Raw genomic sequence first — 22,411 nt, 5'->3', positions numbered from 1 at the left:
AACTATTCAAATTAATTATCGAAAGAGGTCCCTTAAATTTAAAAGATTTTAAATTCGTTAGTATTAATACCTTAATAATTAATTTAAAGATAAAGGGTATTCGTATTAATTTAATTACTTAAACGGAATTCTAGGAGGCTTAAAAGGATAAACCTCGTATATTAATATTAGCGCCGGAGTAACAGTAGGGCCGGCGATGGTATTAGGGCTAAAAAAAGAAGTAGGGCCGGCGGTAATATTTAGGTTTGCTAATAGGTAGTCGAAGGCTTACTTATTAAAATAGCTGCGAATTATAAAATAAGTACTATATTTAAATACTTTATTAATCAAGATTATATCCTCGTAGGCTATAATATTATTACCTTTAATTTAGGAACCCGGATAATTATACGATTTCTAATTGTAATAAATATTCTAAGCTAATTCGGGGGTAGGAAGATAAACCTTTCCGGATTCGGTTTTATAAATTATATATTTTCTATACGCAGTAAAATCCGCCCTAATATACTTATAACTATAAAAAAAGTAAGGCTAGTATTAGGACGCTACCGGTCTATATTAGGCAGCCGTAACCCGAACTTATAATTTAAAAAAAAAAATTATATATCAGCGCGGATGGAAGGGAGAATATTATAATATTAGGTTATTAAGTCCCCTTTAATTACCTTTACTTTACCTTTACCCTTGCAATTAGAAAGGCTTTTGGTGACTTCTTTATTATTACCGACTATAAAAATAGCGATTAGGGTACTAGGGCTGATAAGAGGGGTAAAACTGATAAGAGGAATAAAATTAATAAGAATGACGATTATAATAAAAACGCTAGGGGTAGTAAGGGCAGGGCCGGGTTGCGCAAAGTATAGGCTTAAATTATATTACGTTTAGGCGTAACTAAAGTAACCCGAAGCTGGGGAAGTAATTATATTATTAAAAGTAAATAAGTTAAATACTAGGAGTTAGGAGAGAGTAAATAGCTGGGGTTATAAAGGGTTGAACAATCAGAATTGCAAACGGCTGGAGTTAAACGGTAATAGTAGGCGTAGGAATAAAAATTATTAGCGCGGTAAATTGAAATTGCAAAATTAGGGCTTACTATTATTAGGTCTATTACTAGGCGAAAAACTTTTTATATGATTAGTTTTCGTAAAGGTTTATTATAAAAACCTATTTTATAATTAGATAGATAGCGCGTAAGGGAAGGGGTAGGGGATTTACTAGCTACGTTTAAATTTATAATAAAGGAAGGAAAAAAAGAGAGAAAGGGAAAAAGGAAGGGAGGAAACTTTTTTATACGCTAGGTTGTAAAGTAATGGCTATAGAATAAATGGGCTAAATTAGACTGGACGGATAGAGTATATAAAAACGGAAGGTATATGTATTATTTATATATAGTATTACATCGATCAACCCCCGAGCCAATGAGCCAGCTACTGGGTATTTACATTTTTACGGTATTCCACCCCAACTGAATAGGACTGTCAGGATCTCGGCTCGGTTGTTGGTTGAAATTCAGGAGTGGACAGACCGGAGACTGGCCTGTGTCCTGGATGCGCTGGCAGAGCAAAAAACGGTTTCAAGTGCACCCCGGGGACCATCTACAAATTGCACCGAATCATCTTTGTGAAGAATCACACATGTTGTCTCTGGTCATCCCCGCCTCGTCATCGAATATTATAAGACCCAGAGATGAGTAAATAAAACGATAGATGTTGAAGGCCTCTACCGAGTTCTCTACGCTCATCACCTCAAGTTCTCCGACTCCTCCGTGGCTACGGTACCGGTATGCGAAGTACATACGCCTACAGTAGGCGTGTGCGCTTATCGATACATACTGTGTGACCGCGAATAGGAAAATCGCTACGCAACGTCAGCCATTGCAGAGCTTCTCGCGCCCATTTGCCGGGATCGAGTGTTTTAATCGAGTCGTTCCACGCCATCGCTGTCCCATGAAGCTCATGCATCATTAATGTGGACGGACTGCATTTGAGGGTGGAGGTTTTCCTGCGGTCTCCTCTCCGACAGGCAATCATGCCAACGGTTGTCAGCGAGTCGGCCCCCTCAATGAACCATTTGGGAGGTTGGTTAAAAATGGCGTTTGAACCCATTTTGCAATCCTCACGGGAACAGGCATGAAGCGAACAGACAAGTTTGTACTAAAAAGGCAATACAGCGATGGAAACAACCTGGAAGGACTGGAAACTAACACAAAATTGAGGTTAACCGAGTCTTCCTCTGGAGCTAGGGTGCTCGTGGTCCAGAACTCGAGATCGGTGCCCTCACGAGCCAGTCGGCAGGCGAGGAGAGTGAGGGTACATAACCTAGAGGTATGCTGCACCATGTGCACCACGATACGTTTCCCTCGTAGCTGTTGTTGTTGCTAACCTCCATCCACTGCACAGCGCAGATACAGTACAGATAAACCCCGAGGCGCGCGTAGAAGTCGAGTACTTAAACTTTGGCGAAATACTCCGAGAAGCACGACGTTCGATATTTCTCTGCGTCACTCTTTCTGACATTTCCTGTTTCCTCTTTGTGCTACCACAAGAACAGTGTTGGGGAGCTCCGAGTCTACCATGGAAGCTTCGGTCATTGCTGTTGTTGAGGCCAGTAGGAGACCCCTGGCCACGATCGACACCCCCAGGTCAAACCGCCCGAGTGGGAGTCCTACAATGCATTTTACCACAAGCTCGCAAGATGCATTCCGCGCCCACTTCGATGTGAATTCGCCACGTCCAGCACGAATCGATAAGGTCGTCGTCGTCGTCGTCTACAAGAACAACCTTTTCGTTTGAACTGACGAGAGCACAAAGCAGAAGTGTCTCGGGAGGAGGGAAAGCTAACCATGGAAGAGACCCGACACTCGAATGGAGAGCAAACAGTGAGATAAGTCCAAACCATGGTCGTCTATCACCATGATTGTTCATCCGCACCGATGTCTATGTCATGAGAATCGGGAACATTCAAAGCCGTTGTTACCTCTACAGCAGGTCAGAAGCGGCAGACTTCGGAAGGCGTGTCTCATCATGTCGGAAGCAACCATGTTTGAGATTTCTTCCAACCTCACCCAGCGCGTGCGCAACACATGTATCGGCCAGGCGGTCCATGGTAACAGCGCAAGCCATCGGGATATACACGCGCGCGCTCCCACACAAAGGTAGTGGATGCTCTCAAAGAGGTAAACTGTCTTGGAAACGAACAAAGAATGGTTGCGACGGCAATGTCAGGAGACGCTTCTTAACTCTTTCTTCGTTGAAGAGTTGTCGCTTCAAGGTGCTGGCGCATTTGCGCGGGCATGCTACGGTACCGAAAGGTGAGGGGTCGTCGGTCGGGTCGAACCCCTGATTTTCTCGCAACGAATGGTCCATAGGCAGCGCGCCCGAACAATGTTTCGAAGCTGGCGGTTTAATGAGCGGGGTGGTTGATTCGTTTGACCTCGTGTCTGTTATTGATAATGGAATGGTATCAGACGCTCTCATCGAGAAGTGGAAGTTTCTGTAATTCTTGTCGCAAATTGCCATTGCCATTTCAGATTTGGGACTTGACAGGGGCATGTCAAAACAGAGACAGCGTCCGCTTCCCAACGGACCCACCCTCACCACCTCAAGTGAATGGAAACTGACACTTCCGAAAGTTTCATTTGGGCGTTGAATGCTCATATGCAAGCGTTGCAACTTGCAAGTGCCGCATACAAACAATTCGAAGTCTGGGCTTGTGTGTGATCTTATCGAAGTTTCGTTCGGGTAATTGAAACCAGGGGAAAGAGTACGAGGCTGGTGTGGTAGACTTTCAATCAAGACTCGGAGGGTTGGGTGCCGTTCAACATTCCCCACTTCGTTATTAGCGGCACGTGATGTCGTGAAAGATTCGCGTATGAGCGGAGAACGCCGTTACAAAATGCGACGCCGAGGGCTTCCCAATAAGATTGAATTTGGAAGCTGAAGAGACTAACATTATCTATACCGCTTGGCTTCACAAGGAAGATGAAATGTCGTTGGAACAAGTAAAATCGGAACGTCGACTCAATTGCGGGTGGCGCGCGGTTTGACCTCTTCGTCGCCAGGCGCTGGTTGACGCGTCGAGCGTGCCTGCCCCGCGTTGTGAGGAATTTGAGCGGCATCCCTCCAATGGGATGTTACGTCATGGTGGGCGCGGGTCCGGAAAGGGGCCGGGGTTGCACAGACCATTCTGGCGGTTTTCAGTTTTGTGTTTTAGTGTTTCCTAGGTTACCCCATTCCTGTCCTGTCAATAAACACACAGTCGCAAGCAAGGGAACATTCCCAGCACGTCGGGACGCTGCGACCGGCCTTGCAAAGAAGTTCGCCCACAACAAACCCCAGCACCTGCCCGGGCCCTTTCCCAACCACCTTGTCAAGCCTGTCACGCCCGATTCGTCTTCCTCTTGCGACATCCACAACCTCGCATCGTGGAGCAAGCACCGCAGCCCGAGGATCTCAGCGCACCGCCGCAGCTAAAATAGCCTGCGAGTCCATTCTCTATTCAGTCGCTCGTTCATACCTTGAAGTCTGACTTGTCGGTTTCCTCATATTTTCACTTTCGACTTTATGCGTGTATTTCACATGAAGGTCGAGGTGAAGTGAGCGTTACGGTTACGGTTACGGCACGCAGCTCCACCGTGGTAATCTCCGCCCCTGCGGCCCTGCCCATTAATCGCCTGTCCCCATTCCTTCTCCAGGTTGGGGTCAGTTTCGCCCGAACGACTCTGGTCACCGGCCACCAGTCTCACCAGTCTCGCCAGCCCAGGAAGAATCATATCAAGTCCCGGGTCGCGGGTCGTGCTTCGCGGGTCGTGCTTTCAACTTCTTCAACACGCACTCACTCCCTCCGGTCTGCTCCGTTCAGTTGCACCTTCAGACTTCCACTTCGTTGGTTGTCGTACAGAGCGAGGCGCTCGACTGCAGGACGGTTCTTTCTTCGCCGGCGCTCACAGGTCCTTTTTAAACCAACAGTCGTTTCCACCAACAATAGCCAGCCAACAGCACCAACGCTTCATCTTCTCCGTCGTCTATTAGAGAACTCGGTATAACTTCCACTTCAGCTATTTGCCATCTGGATCTCTTTGGCCGTCGACCCACGTTAAGCGCGTCGCGTGTTCAAGGTCACCCAGCCTTCACCTTTAATACCACCTCTCAAGGTTCAACCAGGCATCCACTCAGCAAACCATCATCCCGTATCTCTTTAGTAATTTCCGTCAAGATGGACGCAAAGGTACGTGACTAAACCTCTTCTTCCCCATCAGGTCGTTTTTCTCCTTCCTGATCACGAGTTCGTATTCCACCCCACACCTTCGTTATCACAGATTACACATCCCAACTGGGCCACACAATTTACCTTCCCTGCTGCAAATCATTAGAGGCCTTCGCACCGCCCCAGAAACGCAGTGGGAATGGGGACTTGGTTTCTCATTTGCTTGGTATACTGACTGGTACCTTCAATCCAGCCCCAGCGTCATCTGTGGGCTCCTCCCGTTCGATACGGCGACGAGAACATCCCACCCGCCGATCCGATTCACCAACGTAAGAGGTCGGACAGCAAGATCAAGGCAATGATGGCGGTCAACGGCACCTTGAATGCACCCCCCAAGAGGGCTGCCTGCTTCGACAAGAGCAACATCTCGAAGCCACTGGCCGACGGCGGGAACAAGGACTCGTTCAAGAACAGGGTGAAACCGATGGTCACAACCAGCAGCACTCGGGACCTACGGTCGGACGGCAGGGAAAATAACCGCTCGGAAGCGGAGGAGCATTATGCGCGGCCGACGGCGGCCTCGAAGGCAGCATCACACGGCCAAAAGTATTCCTCGACGGCTTCCCTATCATCCCATACCGCCAGCGGGGCATATGGTGGCATTCGCTCCCACAATACCATCGTCAAACCCTCCGCACCAGTCAAGAAAACGACCAACGTTTACCGCGACAACAAAATCAAGGAGGAGAGCACATCTCATGCGCCCACTTCTTCGTCAGTTGATGATCTTGTTGCGATGGTCGACAAGCATATCAAGAACCCACGCCACTACAAAAGTCAACCGCAACTCAAGTCGGACCAGCAGCATACCCTACACCGGAATCAGAGCAAATATGTGCCCGATTACGACAACCTGAATGACGTGGATGATCTCGACGATTTGGATGCCGATTTCGCCGAGTCTTACGAGGACGCGGTCGAGCAATTGTCCAGAGATCTCGATATTCCTGCGAACACCGATGCTGCACCTGTCGTCCATGCAAGCCACATGTCAATAGCCCAAGCCAGCTATGACTCGGTGCCTCATGGCGCACCACTCGCACCCTCAAAACCAGTCAGGGCCCTTCCCATGCCCCCCAACGTCTCTGATCCCGAAGAGTATTCTGAAGACGACGACGATCAGGACCTCTACGACGACCAAGGATATACCACCGCCCATTCTTATCGATCTCATTGCGATAATACCACAGGAGGACCTACCACACTAGTCGCGCCCAAAATGACAGCGGACATTCAGAAGGAACTTGACATTGCCAAGGCGTGGGTCTTGGAGCATCAAACGGAGGAGGAGGTTGAGGAGGAGAATTGGGATGTGAGCATGGTAGCCGAGTATGGCGACGAGATCTTTGAGTACTTGCGCGATCTTGAGGTAGGATACCCCGCTGATGCTTTCCCCATATCGCCGTGACACTAACCAATCGTTGAATCAGGGACGGATGCTTCCGAATCCCCACTACATGGACATCCAAACCGAGATCCGGTGGTCCATGCGATCAGTCCTCATGGACTGGCTGGTACAAGTCCACCATCGCTTCAGTCTTCTCCCAGAGACCCTTTTCCTCACAGTGAACTACATCGACCGCTTTCTTTCGGTCAAGGTTGTTTCGCTGGGCAAGCTTCAACTTGTTGGCGCGACCGCCATTTTCGTCGCAGCCAAGTACGAGGAGATCAACTGCCCCTCCATTCAGGAACTTGTGTACATGGTGGATCAGGGATACTCTGTTGAGGAGATTCTAAAGGCGGAAAAGTTCATGCTCACCATGTTGAACTTCGAACTTGGGTGGCCAGGCCCGATGAGCTTCCTTCGGCGCATTAGCAAGGCCGATGACTACGATCTGGAGACTCGGACTCTTGCAAAGTACTTGCTCGAAGTGACTATCATGGACGAGCGGTTTGTGGGCTGCCCTGCGAGCTACCTTGCTGCTGGTGCCCATTGCCTCTCCCGCTTCTTTTTGCAGAGAGGACCATGGGTAAGTCCTTCTCTTCATCATGACATGGTTGATTGAAAGCTTACACATGACAGACACATGCCCATGTCCACTTCTCCGGCTACACGCTGGCTCAACTGAGGCCGCTCATCATTACCATCCTCGAATGCTGCCAGGAACCACGCAAACATCACGGCGCGGTATACGACAAGTACTCCCATCAGAGGTTCAAGTCCGCGTCTACTTTCGTGGAAAACAAAATTGCGAAAGGTTTCGTGTTGCCGCTTCAACCGATCGCTTCTATCAGCGGCAGTGCGCAATCATAAACTCACCATGCCCTCCACCCATTTGCCTAGCATTGATCTTGGACAATAGGAACATGCTAGTGCTGAGGCGCATTGCCAAACCGCATTGTTAGAGAGAGACTGCAACGATAGCGGCTACTCTCCCTCCTAATATGTCCACTAGAGGATATGTACGGACAGTTATGGCGCTGCTTTTATCAACAACGGCAGCACCTGTTTTGCACCCCGGGCCCGTGGTTAGCATATTCTCCTTTCGGACATCCGGTACTGCGGCTTATAGACTCTTTCGGCACTGTCTCATCTAATCATTGGCACTCCACGGGTCCGGCGGTGCCATAATTATGCGAAAAGAAAAAAAAGACTACGAAAAGGAAAACAAAACTACGGTGATGAAGCGACGAAGTACGACATCTTTTCCCCGTTTACCTTTTGCGGGTTTCCTTTGCCTTGTCAAATAGTTTCGTTTTCATTTGCACTTGCGGTGTCATTTTCACCGCAGGTTATCGGGCAGATTGCCCTTTTTTCTTCCTTTTCATCGGCGTTTTAGAGGAGGTCAGGATTCATGCCGCTCTAACTTTCAGGCGCGGTATAGGAGGTAATCGGCATGCATGGTCTTCATGGTTTTCACACCAGGTTAGGGTTTCAGGCGAAAAAAGGGCGGCTCATTTACAAGGGAACTGGAACGGCGTCGGCTTCAGGGATTCACATCAGAGAGGAAAGGATGGATGAACGGACGGACGGACAGGTGGGATGGCGTCAGTGCAATGGACATGATATCTCAACGAGCTCTAGACTTTAGTGCAAGTGCATGGTCTTCTTTCCCAAGTTCTACCGGCATTTTTATGTATAGCTTGTTTTATTTATCTTGCTTTGTGATAAAGGCAAAGGCTCGGGGCTGCCGAAATGTGATGGTTCTTCGCATTTCTGTTCATCTTGCATTTTTATTTTTTCGCCTTGACAGAAGTCATAAAACGAGTCGGGCACGAAAATGATAGGAACGGCAAATGGGACTGGATCAACGTCCTTGATGACATGAGGAGGATGACAAGGCATGGTAGCATGCTCAGGGGGTTTTTCTCTGAGTGTTTATCTCGAGATGGTTTGAGTTTTAACTCTTTTAGATGCCTGGTGTTCGGCCAAAAAACTTTACTTCTAATAGGTGCTAAGGTGCTTCATCAGTAGGGAAGATGAGGTGGTAGAACATCATTTCAGCTCTGGTATCATCAGCACGGCCTATAGATCGGTAGTCCAGCTTATACACAAGATGAGTTATGTTACTCGTTGCTCTCCATGATGCATTGGTGCCAGTGATTATCAATGTGGGTGAAAACCTGCCTGCTTCCACAACACATGTTCAATCTCAATTTCAAAGAGGACAGATGATTCGGATCTCAAGTAATAACATAATATCACCAAATAGGATGCTGCCTTATAAAAGAGGAAAGGTTTGCTCCTCCGCTTGAGACACAAAGCAAACAGTGAGCCACTCCACTTTTGCAAGTTCAGAGATTTGAAACTTGGGATGAAAAATACACGCGGATTACGGTGTGCGTTCAGGTTCCCGTCTGCAATGCGGAAGTCGGCAGCCCGTTCTTGTGGTTAATGTGCGATCTCAGCTGCATGTGTCATAATCGCATTCTTGGCTGCTTGTCCATGCAATATCGGGTCGATCAAAAGCGGAATTGGATGATCACAAATCCTCAGCGGCAAAGTTCGATGAATTCACAAAGTGGATTGTTGATGATGGCGGACGGCGGGGTTCACGATGGAGTCATTGTTAGAAGTGGGGATTCCGCTGACTTTCGTGGGTGGGGACGAGACGGGACCGGAGCGGAGTGGCTGGGGTGGAGTTCGTGGATATTTTTCAGTTTGAGTGCGGGCTGGATAAATCCACTGTATGGTTTGGTTATATCCACGGTCCCCACCCCATCACGTACCCACGTCCCCCTTGTCATCAGGCCCAGCTATGTCAACTATACCAGAATTTGGTGTGTAGTGATATCGCTATACCTTATCGCTAATAATCCTTACTGCTTATCGTATAAATTTCTGTAATTGAAATTAGTAAAACGAGGCCATATATATCGCTACCGCTATCGCTAATGTAAATTATAGTATTGAGAGGGAGAGTGTACTAACTAGTTATTTGTCCTATATACTAATTCTATGCTTGTAAATGCCTAAAATTATTGACCTTACTAATTCTCTAGAGGAGGCCCGCGCGCCCAGCTTAGCGTCTTCGATTGAAATTACCTTTATTATTAAATGCGAGGCTTGCCTCCCTTCCCTTCCTATCGTACTTAAGAAGGAGGTTGAAAATATAACAGCTTTTAAAGATTTTAATATTAAGGTATTGCTGACCCTAGAGCCGTTGCCCCTTGATAAATTTAATAACCGTACTTAGCTTACTTTTAATACCCTCTTTCTTACTATTAAAAAGGCCGCGTGAGCAATTGGCTTTATTTTAATAAAGAGGAGGTTATTTAATTACTGTTATAGTAAGTTAATATAGTATAATTTTAGGTATTTAAAGGGCTTAATTATAGGTAGCAGTGGTAAGAATTTAAGTATAATAACGCTTTGCCCGAATAATAAGATTATAAAGAAGGATTGTAAGTAGTAAGCAAAGGCTACGTAAAATATTAATATTAATAAATAATCTTTTATTATTCGTCGGCCGGATTACTATTGCCCCTTCGACATTAAAATCGTTAATTACTTTTTTAATAACCGTTATTTTAATTATATAGAGGATATTATGATTAATACTATTCGCTTATTAAAGTAACTAAAGACGTTCATTTTAAATATTGCGTTTATGTCACGCGTGGCTAGAGATGGGTACGGGTGCAAGGACTGTACTACCCTAATGGCTAACTTGGACTAAAGACAAGAAGTTGAGGAAAGAAGGAAACCCCAAAAGGGAAGGCTAGATGGGAAGGACTGGATTTTATACCCTGAACTCTGGGAGGGAGCTAGGCCAAGCCCAGAACCTGAACCATCTGAACTAAACCCGTGAATGGAAGCCACCCATGAATGGAATCCATGATGACTGGTGGTGCCAGCCGTCACAGTTTACCCTTTGTAGCGAATTCTTTAGTATTAAATTAATAGAGCGCGATATTTTTGATACATTGCGGGTAAATAAGGAGAATATTGCCAGTAAGTTAATATTTACTTAATAATTTATTAATACTTTAATAACTGAGAAGGGGGTTATTTACGAATTTTATTGTAATAGTAGGTACGCTAATAATCTTATTGACCGCGTTGTTTAAATTTATAATTAATACGTAGAGTAATTGAAGAAGAATCTAAAGGTTTAGAATATAAATTATATATATAAAATTAATAAATTTAATATACTTCTACTATAAATTTGCGGCGTAAGCACTATATATATAATATTTAATATTAAATATTATTTATTAAGCGGAGAGAGAGAGGATTGCTTTTAATAAGTTTTAAAGTAATTTAAGAACGTTTTTACTATTAAAGATATCCCTACGCTTAATATTATTATTATAAACTTCGATAAGGTATATAAGAAGGCTATGCAGCAGGTCTTTAGTAATATTATTTAATATTAAAGCCGCTTATAGTACGTTATAAAAAACGTTTCTTTTAATATTAAGAAGAAATAATATAGTTCGTTAAAGGAGATAGTATTTAGGGAGCGAAGTAATAATGGTAATTATTTACATAACGAAAACCCAGCTAATAATTATAAAGTTTTTAGAGAGACCGCGGCGCGCTTCTTTAATAACGGTAATTACGTATAGTATTTGAGCAAGTTCGCGAAAAATCCCTAATTAAAGCGTATTAACGGGAGGGTTTTAATTAATAACCCTTAAAAGAATTCTAAAAAGAGGATGTAGCTCGAGAATGCTAATGGTATTTTGGGTATTTAGAACGCTATTGTTTATTTTAATATAAAAGAGAACTTCTAGAGGGAATAGGGGGTCTTCAAACGCAAATTTGCTAACTGTCACGCACGTAGATCTCGAAGCGGGAGTGCACACGAATAATTTGACGTTATCGATAAATAACTAAAGATAAGGAAGAAAACAAGAAAAAGGAAGAAGTGCAACCTCGAAGAGAGGGCACGAATAAATATAAATATAAAGTAGGTCCTAGAAAGGGATATAGCTAATAGAGCAACACAAAGCATCACGCTAAGAATATACCCAATTAAAAGTATATTAAGGGGCTTAGCGCTAAGCCATAATACTAACTAGAATGGTAAATCAATATTTTTTATATAAATCAGCTATATTATATTCAATATAGACATTTTTTACTAAAAATTTATTTTATTTATCGATTTTAATATATTAACTCGCTCTCTTTTATATAGATATCATTATATACCTCTTTAATACGTACGTTCTTATAAAATATAAATTCTATTAATTCGCTATTAAAATATACTGCAATTTTAGTATTAGGGTAACCTCTTATATAGAGGGAGTATATAGCGTTTTCAAAACCCTGCTTAAGAACTGTTATATATATTTTAATCAATTACTTAAAGCTATTAAGAAAATATTTAATTAGTTAATAGAAACATTTCGTACCTTCTATGCTATTTAAATTTCGAAGAGTATAAATAAATATTCGTATAGTATCTTTAAAAATCTATACTATTTTATTAATTTTATAAGGTTCGATTTAATAAAGAAGCAACGAAATTTAATATAGGAGGGTATCGATAATAAGAGGAGGGTAACCAAATATGGTAGGTATTTTAAAGTATAATATAGTTTACCCTACTAATATAAAATATTAATATACGTATAGTTAAATCGAATATTCTCTCTCGATAAGTTAGACTGTTACTAATATTTAAAACTTAAGTTAGTAAAAATCTCCCTCCCTTAATATTAAATTCCTATTAATTCTTTCTCTCTAATTATTTTTAAAGGAGTTCTTTTATATACGTAGGGAATAAAATCCTATATTTATACTTAATAAGAAGTAATAATACCTTTAAGCGATTAACGGCGCGTAAATAGTATTAATAACTGCCTATCCTACCGCCTCCTTCACGAGCGTAAATTGCGATCTCTTTTATAACGAGCCTCTACGACTGCTAAAGAAGTAGAAAAATAACGGCCGCGTAAGCGGTAATCCAAATATAATAGGATTTATAGGGTTTTAAAGATGTAGCCTCGTTTTTGCTACAAAATATCTAGAATTTTTCGTAGCAGCAAACGTAGTTAGAGAGAGATTTAGCGGCGAAGGTATCGCAATTAGCGCAAAATTAAGGATAAGTACCGCCCTTATTATAAGGATTTGATTTCTAGCCCTTATATTAAGTACCTTTAATGACCTTATAATACGGTAGTATACCTCCTCCTCCTACTATACTAAACGTATATTAGATAATGTATTAGAACCTTCTAGTATAGTTATCAGTTTAGAGCTAAATCTAGCGTAGGTAGACTTATCCCTAGCCTCACTCTTATAACCCCTCTTCTTCTAGTTAGCAGCGTGAGTATTACTAGAATAGATTATACATGAATTTATATACGTATAATTAGATTGCCTTACTGTTATTACTAGAATCACCTTATTTCGCTCATTTAGATATTCATTTTAATGTCGATGGCATTTATATATCGATTTATAGTAGATTTATATAGGACTAACATCTTAGAATATGGGGATGTAGGCACGTAATGGGGTGGGGACCGTAGATATAACCAAATGATACAGTGGATTTATCCAGCCCGTTTGAGTGGACCAGCACCGCATCTCGCTCGAAACGGAACGTGGATGCGTGACACAGAGGAAGGTACGGCAGGAACCTTCAAAATTTGGATCAATCCGTCTGAAGCCAAGAAGGGGACGGGATAAGGTCTCGGCCACACGCAATTTCGCAACTGAAATTTCTTTTGCTTCTTTTTTCGTCAACCACCTCATTCCACTTGCGCGATCGCCTTCGCATCTCAGAGGTCCCCCACCCACTCCGCATCTCACTCTTTTCTATCTACGCTCGTTCTGGAACATTATCCCAGTTGTTATAGCACAGTCACATTCATCACTCTTTTACTGTTGAAAAGACAAAGTTGGGGTGTTCGTAGTCGTGTCGGGTCTGATCTCTCTCACTTCTCTCTCACTTCGCCAAGTGTCCCAGACTCCAGAGACGTTAAAGCGCACCTGTCGCCTCAGCTGTCGTCGGCAGGATTCCCTGTGTGACGAGTTCCGTTTTTTCTTCGATACGGACCGGGGTTTGTTTACTGGGTGCAGTCTTCGCCAGCGATCTCCCTCTTCCCCGCCGTGGGCCGCATTGTGCTGCCGTCACATCGTGTCCAAAAAACTGGCTCCGTATCCGCTACGGCCTGCGGTCCGCCTGCGATATATCCCGAGCTCGGCCTGCACCTCCACGAGTCCCCAGCGCTGTCGTCCTCTCCGTCCCTCCTCTGGCTCCTCCGTTCGTCTCCAGCCTCGAGAATTCCCGCAACCCCATCCGGAGCCCCAGATCCGATACCCTGAGACCCACCCACGCCGACAACTTTGAAGTGTAGCCCCAGTGCGTGTGCGACAATTCGCGACGCATTTCACCAGCCGCAAGCCCGCAACCTTGACAGACGCAAAGCTTTGACTCTTCGCGCACAAGATCATCCCCTGCGTCGCATACTTGTACCTGCTCTCTGCTTGTACAAAGTACCCAGCCTGTCCGCGTACCGCGTAGAGCGCTTCGCTGCAACACAGAGTCGCCATGTCCACAGCCGCGGTTGTTAAGGAAGCGGTCAAGGAGACCCTCATCGGCTCCGATGAGCACGCCGCCGCCGACCAGGTGCAGCCTACTGCTCAGACCAAGGCGCGCTTCACCCGCTACGCCGTCCAAGACTCCGAGACGGGCGAGCTTTTCTTGGGCCCTGACCAGTTTGTCGACGCTGTGGCTCCTCCTAATGAGGATTACGTGAGTCACACCTCAAGAGATCCTGACTTTGCTCTCAGTTTGCGACACGTTGGCTGACCCCGCGCGCGCCTTCTTTTAATACAGCACAAGATCAAGCGCGAACAGTATAGCATCCTGTTCAGCGTTGCCGACCGAGCCAACAAGGGCAAAGTGACCCTCTCCGACTGGACGTACTTTGAGAACCTCCTTGAGAAGCCCGATGCCGAGTACGAAATTGCCTTCCGCCTGTTCGACGTTGAGCGCCTCGGCACAGTCAAATATGACGACTTCCGTCGTCTTTACGAACTCAACAAGGGCCCGGACAGCATCCCATTTGATTGGGACTGCGAATGGGCCAAACTCTACATTGGAAGCAAGACCAAGAGACACAACTTGGACTACCAACAATTTTCCCAAATGCTCCGTGGTCTACAGGGCGAGCGCATCCGCCAGGCATTCCAGCTCTTCGACAAGGATGGCGACGGCTTCATTGAACCCGAGGACTTCGAGCGCATAATTATGGAGACCTCGAAGCACAAGCTGTCTGATCACCTCCTCGAGAACCTCAACACTCTATGCAACATCTCTCAGGGCAGCAAGGTCTCCTATGCGAACGTTAGGGCCTTCCAAAACATGATTAAGGAAATGGATTTGGTCGAGCTCATCATTCGCAAGGCTTGCGACAAGAGTCAGGATGGAAAGATCACCCGCACTGAGTTCCTTAACCAGGCGGCCAAGATCACCCGTTTCTCCCTTTTCACACCTATGGAGGCCGATATCCTGTTCCATTTCGCGAGTGTTGGAAACCCCTCAGGCAGACTTGGTCTTGAGGATTTTGCAAAGGTTCTTGACCCTACATGGAGGAACCGTCATGAGGCCGAGGCCAGACTTCTGCCCCCGGCTGTGCAGACAAAGGGCCAGCAGTTTGCCCACCGGGCGGGCGAGTCAGCTTACAACTTCATCCTCGGCAGTTTGTCAGGCGCCTTCGGTGCATTTATGGTCTACCCCATTGATCTGGTCAAGACAAGAATGCAGAACCAGAGAGGTGCTTCGCCCGGTAGCAGACTCTATGACAACTCCATCGACTGCTTCAGAAAAATCATTCGTAACGAGGGTTTCAGGGGTCTCTACGCGGGTGTTCTACCCCAGCTTGTTGGTGTCGCCCCTGAGAAGGCCATCAAGCTTACCGTCAACGATCTCGTTCGTGGCGCCTTTACTGATAAGCAGGGCAACATCTCGTTGATCCACGAGATCATTGCTGGTGGTACTGCTGGTGGTTGTCAAGTTGTAAGTCCTCGAATTCTCTTTGTGTGCGTTGCTCTTGTTGTTGAGAATGCTAATTGTTTGCTTGTGCAATAGGTCTTCACAAATCCCCTGGAAATCGTCAAGATCAGACTGCAGGTCCAGGGTGAAGTTGCTAAGAGTGTCGAGGGCGCTCCCAAGCGCTCTGCCATGTGGATCGTCCGTAACTTGGGCCTGGTCGGACTGTACAAGGGCGCCTCTGCATGCTTGCTCCGCGACGTTCCGTTCTCGGCAATTTACTTCCCGACCTACTCGCACTTGAAGAAGGATCTCTTTGGCGAGTCACAGACCAAGAAGCTGGGTGTTCTCCAGCTTCTCACGGCCGGTGCCATTGCCGGTATGCCCGCTGCTTACCTTACGACACCCTGCGACGTCATCAAGACTCGTCTGCAAGTCGAGGCCCGTAAGGGCGATACGCAATATACCGGTCTTAGGCACGCCGCTAAGACCATCTGGAAGGAGGAAGGCTTCAAGGCCTTCTTCAAGGGCGGTCCTGCCCGTATTTTCCGCTCCTCGCCACAATTCGGTTTCACCCTTGCCGCTTACGAGCTTCTCCAGGGTGTTCTGCCGTATCCTGGACAGAAGGCGGAGAAGATGCACGCGGGTGTTGCTGACGCTGTTTCCTTGGTTCAGGACCGCGTGGGTGGTGATAGCCCCTACACGAGGTCCCGTAACGCTCTTAAGATCCTCCTGGATCTTGATGAGCATTTCGGTCGCGTTAAGCTTGATGCTACTGCGGCTGGTTGGAAGGCTTTGCCCACGTGGATGCAAAACCCTCCCAAGACCGCGTAAGGTGGCACTTACGAAGCGTCAGGACCCAACGGCTATCGAAGCTGGTATGGGGGGTATAAGTGTGGAAACGCAGCAGATTGTCGGTAAATGCAGCTGGCAACTGCTTGACAACGAGGTGACCGCACGGCTATTCGTTACCGGCCTCTTTTCCATTACACCTTATTTGGTCTCGATCAAATAAGCCCCTTGATACTCATCGAACGCCTGTGGCAGGGCTAGTTGCGCAAGCTCCACCGAAGTTACGCAAGTGCATACTACGCCGCCTGAGCTTGTGCAAGTACACCATCACGGTTACCATTTCCCTCCCCTTCATGATATCCTTCATTCTTAGTTTCGACATGATCTTAGAACGATATTGGATTCGGGCACAAGATCAGACGGGGTTTCGGTGCACTGTTAGACAAGACGGCGACTGGTGGTGGCAAAAAGGAACTTCATGATATCGGTTCAGCGAGCATGGAGTACGAGAACACAAAAACATGAGGCGTTATTGGGAGAAAAATGCGATCTGGGGTGGCGGGAATGTTTTCTTTTCAGTCTTTTTTGTCGGATTTCTGTATATGCTCGTATGTTGCACATGAGTCAATTTTTCAGCGAAATGCTTACAGCTCTTTTACTCGCTTTCTCTGACTCCCTTCCCTTGGTCATATCAGGGACTGCTTTTTCCTCTTCGTTTTCTCAAGTCACTTAAAAAGATGAAGAAGGAAACGGGTCTGTGTCTAGACGTAGATTTTCGATCTCTTCGGTTCTTTCTACTCTCACATATTCTGCCCACCATTCTCTTCCGCACTCTTCCTCGGTTCTGGTTACCCTCGGTGGGTTTTCAGTTTGGAGTTGACTACCTGAGGCAATAAACGGATGAGTGCAAGTGCATGGACACCTGGTGTATGGCAAAGCGGACAGCAAGTGCTACAGTTATGACCCTCTGCACATTTCACATAACCTTCCTTGCATGGGATAGAGAAAAGCATCAGGGGAGGGTAGATGGCTAAAGGTAGACTAGGTTTACAAGACAAAAGCGTGTTATCAAGACAGGAAAAAGTCTGATAGCACTCGATTCTGCAATGAAAATCTCTCCTCCAAAGTTGAGCACTTGGCTTTTGTGGTTATGACATGTTCTTCGACTCTTAGTGGTAAAAACAATGCGCGGAACGGACTGCAAAATAGTCAGTCAGTAGATAAAAAGTCGTTTGCCAAGGGATAACCAATCAGCGGGTTTAGCTCAGTTGGGAGAGCGTCAGACTGAAGTCCACTTCACTCATAAATCTGAAGGTCGTGTGTTCGATCCACACAAACCGCAATCTTTTTGGTGCTTTCCGTACCTTCCTTCTCTCCTTCTTCTTTTGCTTTTTGATTATTGGGCCCTTCTTTCTTTTGTTTTGAGGTTACGGTTTTTCTTTCCAACTGAAACGCCAGGTACCTACCTGTATGTAGGTTGATGATCTTCCTCTGCGCCGCCATTCATCTCTACCTATTTACTTGCTTACTTCTCGACAACTTCGCTTCGTGAGTGGTTTTGAAAGTTGATTAATTACTGCAAGATTACATGACTATGATGGAAGGAAGTATCTCAGCTGAGTCTCAGATATTCAAACAAACAGCAACAGGCTTCGTGTTTATTGTCTCCTCCGATTTCCACGACGCCTCGCTGCCAGTGCTCGAAATCGATAATGCCCGACTCAAGTCCAGCGGAGCGACGTCACGCTCCATGACATCGAAATTTATTGCATTATTTTTCTCTGAAAGTTGCTCTATACCTCCATCATGTCCGCTTCGTCCGACCGGCTTTGGCTGGAAGACGTATATAACCAGCTCCATGAGCCCTTCCTCTTTTGTTTGATCTCTCACCATGACCATCGGCCTCGATGGTTTCCACCCGATAGTAGGAGGACCTTCCCCTACTCTATCTAGCAACAATATCTTTCACTTTCTTCGGTGATCGTCGTTGGCTGCTTGCTGTGTTGTGCCTCAACATCTGAATCCACCACCTCACTCTTGCCGCCGCTGTCCGAATTCATCAACCGTCGGTACGCGCCACCACAGTTTCCTCGGGCGGCCGAGAGACCAACAAGCAGAAATTCGGTCAAAGAAAGGCTTTAGAGTCATACAGCAAGCGACGACAATAGCGCCGTTGGCCTCTGAGCAAATGAAGTAGGCGATGCTGACGTTGTCGAAGGTGAAGTCTGGTCGAGAAGCTTCGGCGAACGAGGTCCCAGAGGCGGATGGTGGATATCAGGCAGACTCTTATCATATGTCAGGACGTCGTATGGTCAGTATAATTCTCTGTGATCATTGCTTTGGTGAGAACACGGAAGGGATCAGAGGGGGGAAATAAGAGAAAGTGAAAGATAAACTCACAACCCACTCAACCCCACCACCAAAAACAACCCAATTTTCCTTTTCCAATATATTATGCAAAGGATGGTCGTCACTCGCATTTACCCCAGATCACCCACCATTCAGTTTGACGTCTGTGATGTAGCCTTATCAACCGTTGATATAGGAGGCCAAAGCGTCGTTCGGTACCGTTGCCGAAGCTGTGACAGTGTGGCTGCATGAATTTCCCAGCCGTGTTTCCTGGGTAGGAGCCCGGAGATAGTTTGGTGTATGTAAGCCGATCACTATGCGTCAATGGACGATTGGATGTGTGTGTCCCGAAGTATGGTGGGAAAGAAGGTGGCCTAGGACCAGACCAAAGGCCGGCAAGTTATTCACGAAGTGAATGTAACACGTGGACAACACGACGACCTACTCCGAGACCACAATTGTTTATTCAAGCAAAGAATGAGAAGCTATGTATTTCGGCATTTGTATTTCTTTCTGTACAGTAGTAATACATCAAAACACCTGCTACGACAATATCCATGCGCGGCAGGTAATGACAGGGTAAACAAGAATAACAGTAACAGTATTGCAGTCATCGGAGACGACGATGGCAATGCAGACAACAAGTTGCTAGACCAGACTAGACTAGACCACGCCATTCAGAACGATTCCCAACCAAAGTTCCTCTCGTAACATCATAACACCTTTTGCCGGCTCGTACCATGTCCGACATAGCAATTTGGCCATATACATACTGGCCCCCAAGACTCTTTTGGTGGTCAGGCTAATCAGTATGAAGTCCAGAATATTCCTGAACCTGATTTCGTTTCTTTTCTTCTTCCTTCTGTGCGATGACGCTCCATTCAAAAAAGTAAACCATTCCATATCAAAACGGAATCCCGTTTCTCCTAGAATACGGTGCCGTCACTATCAATAAGGATAGGCGGTTCCTTGGTGTTTGGTCGGCTGACTTCGGCAATTTCACGGCCACCCTGTGAAACGATAGTAGTTAGCATGGGAATTCGCAAATTAGACAAAAATAAGGGACCGAAACTCACCTTCCAGCTACCAGCCTCTAGCATTTGAGCAAGGGTAAGCTCGTTGCCCTGCAGCTCCCTCTCCAAGGCCTTGTTGACCTCAACGCAAAGCTTGTCGAGGAAGCCAACAGTGACGCCTCTCCACTCCACAATGACATCGTCACTGGGCTCAAACATAGGTGCCACTTCGTTCTCCTTGGTGCCGGTGCGGTCGCAGTACGAGGTGTAATGCGCCAAGCCGCGCGCCATATCCTCCTGCTTCAATGTCAGGACGCCGAGGTCAATAAACAGACCGCCGTTGCGATACTCGGGAAGACCAGTAAGAAGCTCCTGGCCAGCAAACTGGATCTTCATAATGCTCTGCATGGGCTGCATAAGCGAGTAGGTAAGCCACTGGGTAAGCTTGTGGAAAGGGAGAATGCTTTCCCAGGGCGCAACACCGTTGGACTGGCCAGAGGTGTTGGGGAAAGGAGAAAATGTCGGGCTAGATGGCGACTGCACCGGCTGAGGCATGGAGCTGCAGGGCCAAGCGTCGCCCAAAGAAACGCCATTGATGGCAGTCCTCGATGGTGGCCAGACAGGAGCAAGGCCGCTCATGAGGACGTTCCACAAGACGGGAAGGGGAACAATCAAGCCGTTCGTCGCCTGTGTCGAGGGGTGGTCGAGGATGTGGTCGAGCATGTTTCCAGGCCGTCCATCCGCACCGAAGAACTCGGTCTTCTCCTCCAAAGCCTGGCCCAACCGAATAAGGAGTTGGGCGCGGCCTTCAATGCCAGCCATCTCGTTGCCCGGTCCAGACTGCAATCCCTGGGCGAGCTTCTCGACGGTTAGGCTGGCCAAGCCCTCCTTGTCGACCTGGTACTTGTTGTTCTTGTTACCAGAAAACAGACCCTGATGTTTTTGTCAGTCCAACACGCTTCCGGAAGTCTACCAAAACCTGGACTTCAACTTACGGTCTTAAACATCTCCAAACTAGCAACGGCAATGCCTTCGGATCGCCTGTAGATACGGCCATTCTCGTTGCTCTTATAGCTCCACTGGGTGCCGGCACCGGCGTCCAGCAATACACTGACAAGGAAGAGATCGATCATGCGCTTGCACTTTTCCGTGTTGTCGACATCCTCAGGGAATGTGGACAGGAGGTGAGCGATGCGGTCGCGCCCGCCGATGGCGAAGTGCTGGTGACGGCCGTGGCCGGGAATGGATGTGAATGGGGCGTCATAGTCTCTCTGTATCGCGGAGTGTTAGTTATCCATCATGCGCGGTGTACCTGTCCCACACTGGCGCTCATGTCGGTGCGCTGTTGCGGGATGACCCGTTGTCATCTCAACTCCTCGGGGTCGCACTGACACCCACACTACACCGCAGGGTACCCCGCACCGCCAAAGTCAGGTCTTCAGAACAGCAAGGAAGCAAATCGACTGACCTTGATGATATTGGCAACAAAAGTGACTACATCTTCAAACTTGTTCATGTCGACATCAAAGTGGTTGAGCTCATTGCGCAGGGCCTTCTCGGTGACGATCTTGCAGCGCTCGCGGACGGCGCCCAAGCTCCTGAGGTATCCGACAGGGTCGAGCTGCGGGTCGGGGGGCCTGGGGATGTCGATCCGGGGGACGCCGGGGTTGAGGCCGGGAGAGAAGGGCGGTGTTCCTGGATTGCTGCTCATGGTGGCGGCTGATGCTCGGTTTAGGATGCGAGAAGTGGAAAAACCGGGAGACTTGATGCTGGACGAACCCGAGGTGAGGGAGGATTTTGACTGCGAGGCACTCAAGGTAGGCGCCTCCGTCTTCGGCGCCTTATCCCTCCGCGAAAAGAGACCCATCTCTAAGTGATGCGGTTGGTTCCTGGTGGGCGCAATCGGTAGTCGGCCACGTCCTATGGCTGTCTCGACGTCGATGTTGCACTCTGGTTGCACTCTGAGGGCGTAGCTCGGAATGGGAGTGCGCAATTGGCGGGGTACAGGGCTGTTGATTGGCTGTTAGACACTATCTATGGCTGGTTATCGAGGCGTATGACAAGAGCCATGCACCTAGAGGTGATAAAGGTGGAGGAGGAGGATCGCGGGAGGATGCGTAGGATGGGTTGCACCAGATCGACAAGACAGATTGGTTGGGATTGGAGCAAATAAACCAAGTTGTAGTAATGGATTCTCGCCGTTGGTCTGGTATCGCCCGTGGGGTATTGTTGCAGCGCTGCAGAGTTGCAGTGGTAGGTGGTCGGGCAGTAATAATAGGAAGGTAAGCAAGGAGGACATGTATTACCTAGGTGAGTGATAGTATGATATGACTTCCGTCTATGATATGCCGGCCGGCCTTGCTGATAAAGATGGATGCGAACGAGGGTCGGGTTCGGGTTCGGGTCCGAAGTGTGGTTTGTTTTAGTTGACGAATCAGTTGAACGAGTGACTGGTTAGAAGAAGAGGAAGAACGAATGAACCTCGACTCGTGGATTTGAAATTCAGAAGACGGACACCGGGACCTTTTGTTTCAAAAACTCACAAGAGCCCTGGTAGGAAAACCCAAAAAGACGAGGGACGGGAAGGAGGAA

At 47.0% G+C, this 22,411-nt stretch overlaps 4 protein-coding genes and 1 non-coding gene across 5 annotated transcripts; 3 read left to right on the top strand and 2 right to left on the bottom strand.

Annotated features, from left to right (window-relative positions):
- The first annotated feature begins 4,871 nt into the window (after positions 1–4,871).
- B0H65DRAFT_113040 (cyclin-like protein) lies at positions 4,872–7,871 on the top strand. The gene is made up of 4 exons (XM_062820606.1): positions 4,872–5,226; positions 5,459–6,634; positions 6,696–7,235; positions 7,289–7,871. Exons 1-4 carry the CDS (start codon positions 5,215–5,217, stop codon positions 7,517–7,519), a joined length of 1,959 nt encoding a protein of 652 aa, XP_062684573.1. The 5' UTR covers positions 4,872–5,214; the 3' UTR covers positions 7,520–7,871.
- Positions 7,872–13,891: 6,020 nt separating this feature from the next.
- On the top strand, positions 13,892–16,717 carry B0H65DRAFT_113017 (putative mitochondrial carrier protein ARALAR1). The gene is made up of 3 exons (XM_062820605.1): positions 13,892–14,426; positions 14,511–15,692; positions 15,765–16,717. Exons 1-3 carry the CDS (start codon positions 14,223–14,225, stop codon positions 16,497–16,499), a joined length of 2,121 nt encoding a protein of 706 aa, XP_062684572.1. The 5' UTR covers positions 13,892–14,222; the 3' UTR covers positions 16,500–16,717.
- Positions 16,718–17,710: 993 nt separating this feature from the next.
- Positions 17,711–17,799, top strand: B0H65DRAFT_t127. Its single transcript has one exon. It is a non-coding gene; the product is annotated as a tRNA-Phe (tRNA).
- A 1,933-nt stretch (positions 17,800–19,732) lies between these two features.
- B0H65DRAFT_421764 (uncharacterized protein) lies at positions 19,733–21,530 on the bottom strand (the record flags this gene model as incomplete). Its single annotated transcript, XM_062824363.1, has 4 exons — positions 19,733–19,816; positions 19,883–20,752; positions 20,815–21,090; positions 21,288–21,530. 4 exons carry the CDS (start codon positions 21,528–21,530, stop codon positions 19,733–19,735), a joined length of 1,473 nt encoding a protein of 490 aa, XP_062684571.1.
- Positions 21,531–21,789: 259 nt separating this feature from the next.
- On the bottom strand, positions 21,790–22,234 carry B0H65DRAFT_112971 (uncharacterized protein). Its single transcript, XM_062820604.1, has one exon. It carries the CDS (start codon positions 22,116–22,118, stop codon positions 21,894–21,896), a length of 225 nt encoding a protein of 74 aa, XP_062684570.1. The 5' UTR covers positions 22,119–22,234; the 3' UTR covers positions 21,790–21,893.
- Positions 22,235–22,411: the final 177 nt, after the last annotated feature.

The sequence above is a fragment of the Neurospora tetraspora genome, assembly GCF_033439725.1.
Source record: "Neurospora tetraspora strain CBS 560.94 chromosome Unknown B0H65scaffold_2, whole genome shotgun sequence".
Lineage (NCBI taxonomy): Eukaryota > Fungi > Ascomycota > Sordariomycetes > Sordariales > Sordariaceae > Neurospora > Neurospora tetraspora.
The sequence above is the reverse complement of the archived record's forward strand: the minus strand, read 5'-3'. Positions and strand labels throughout refer to the sequence as shown.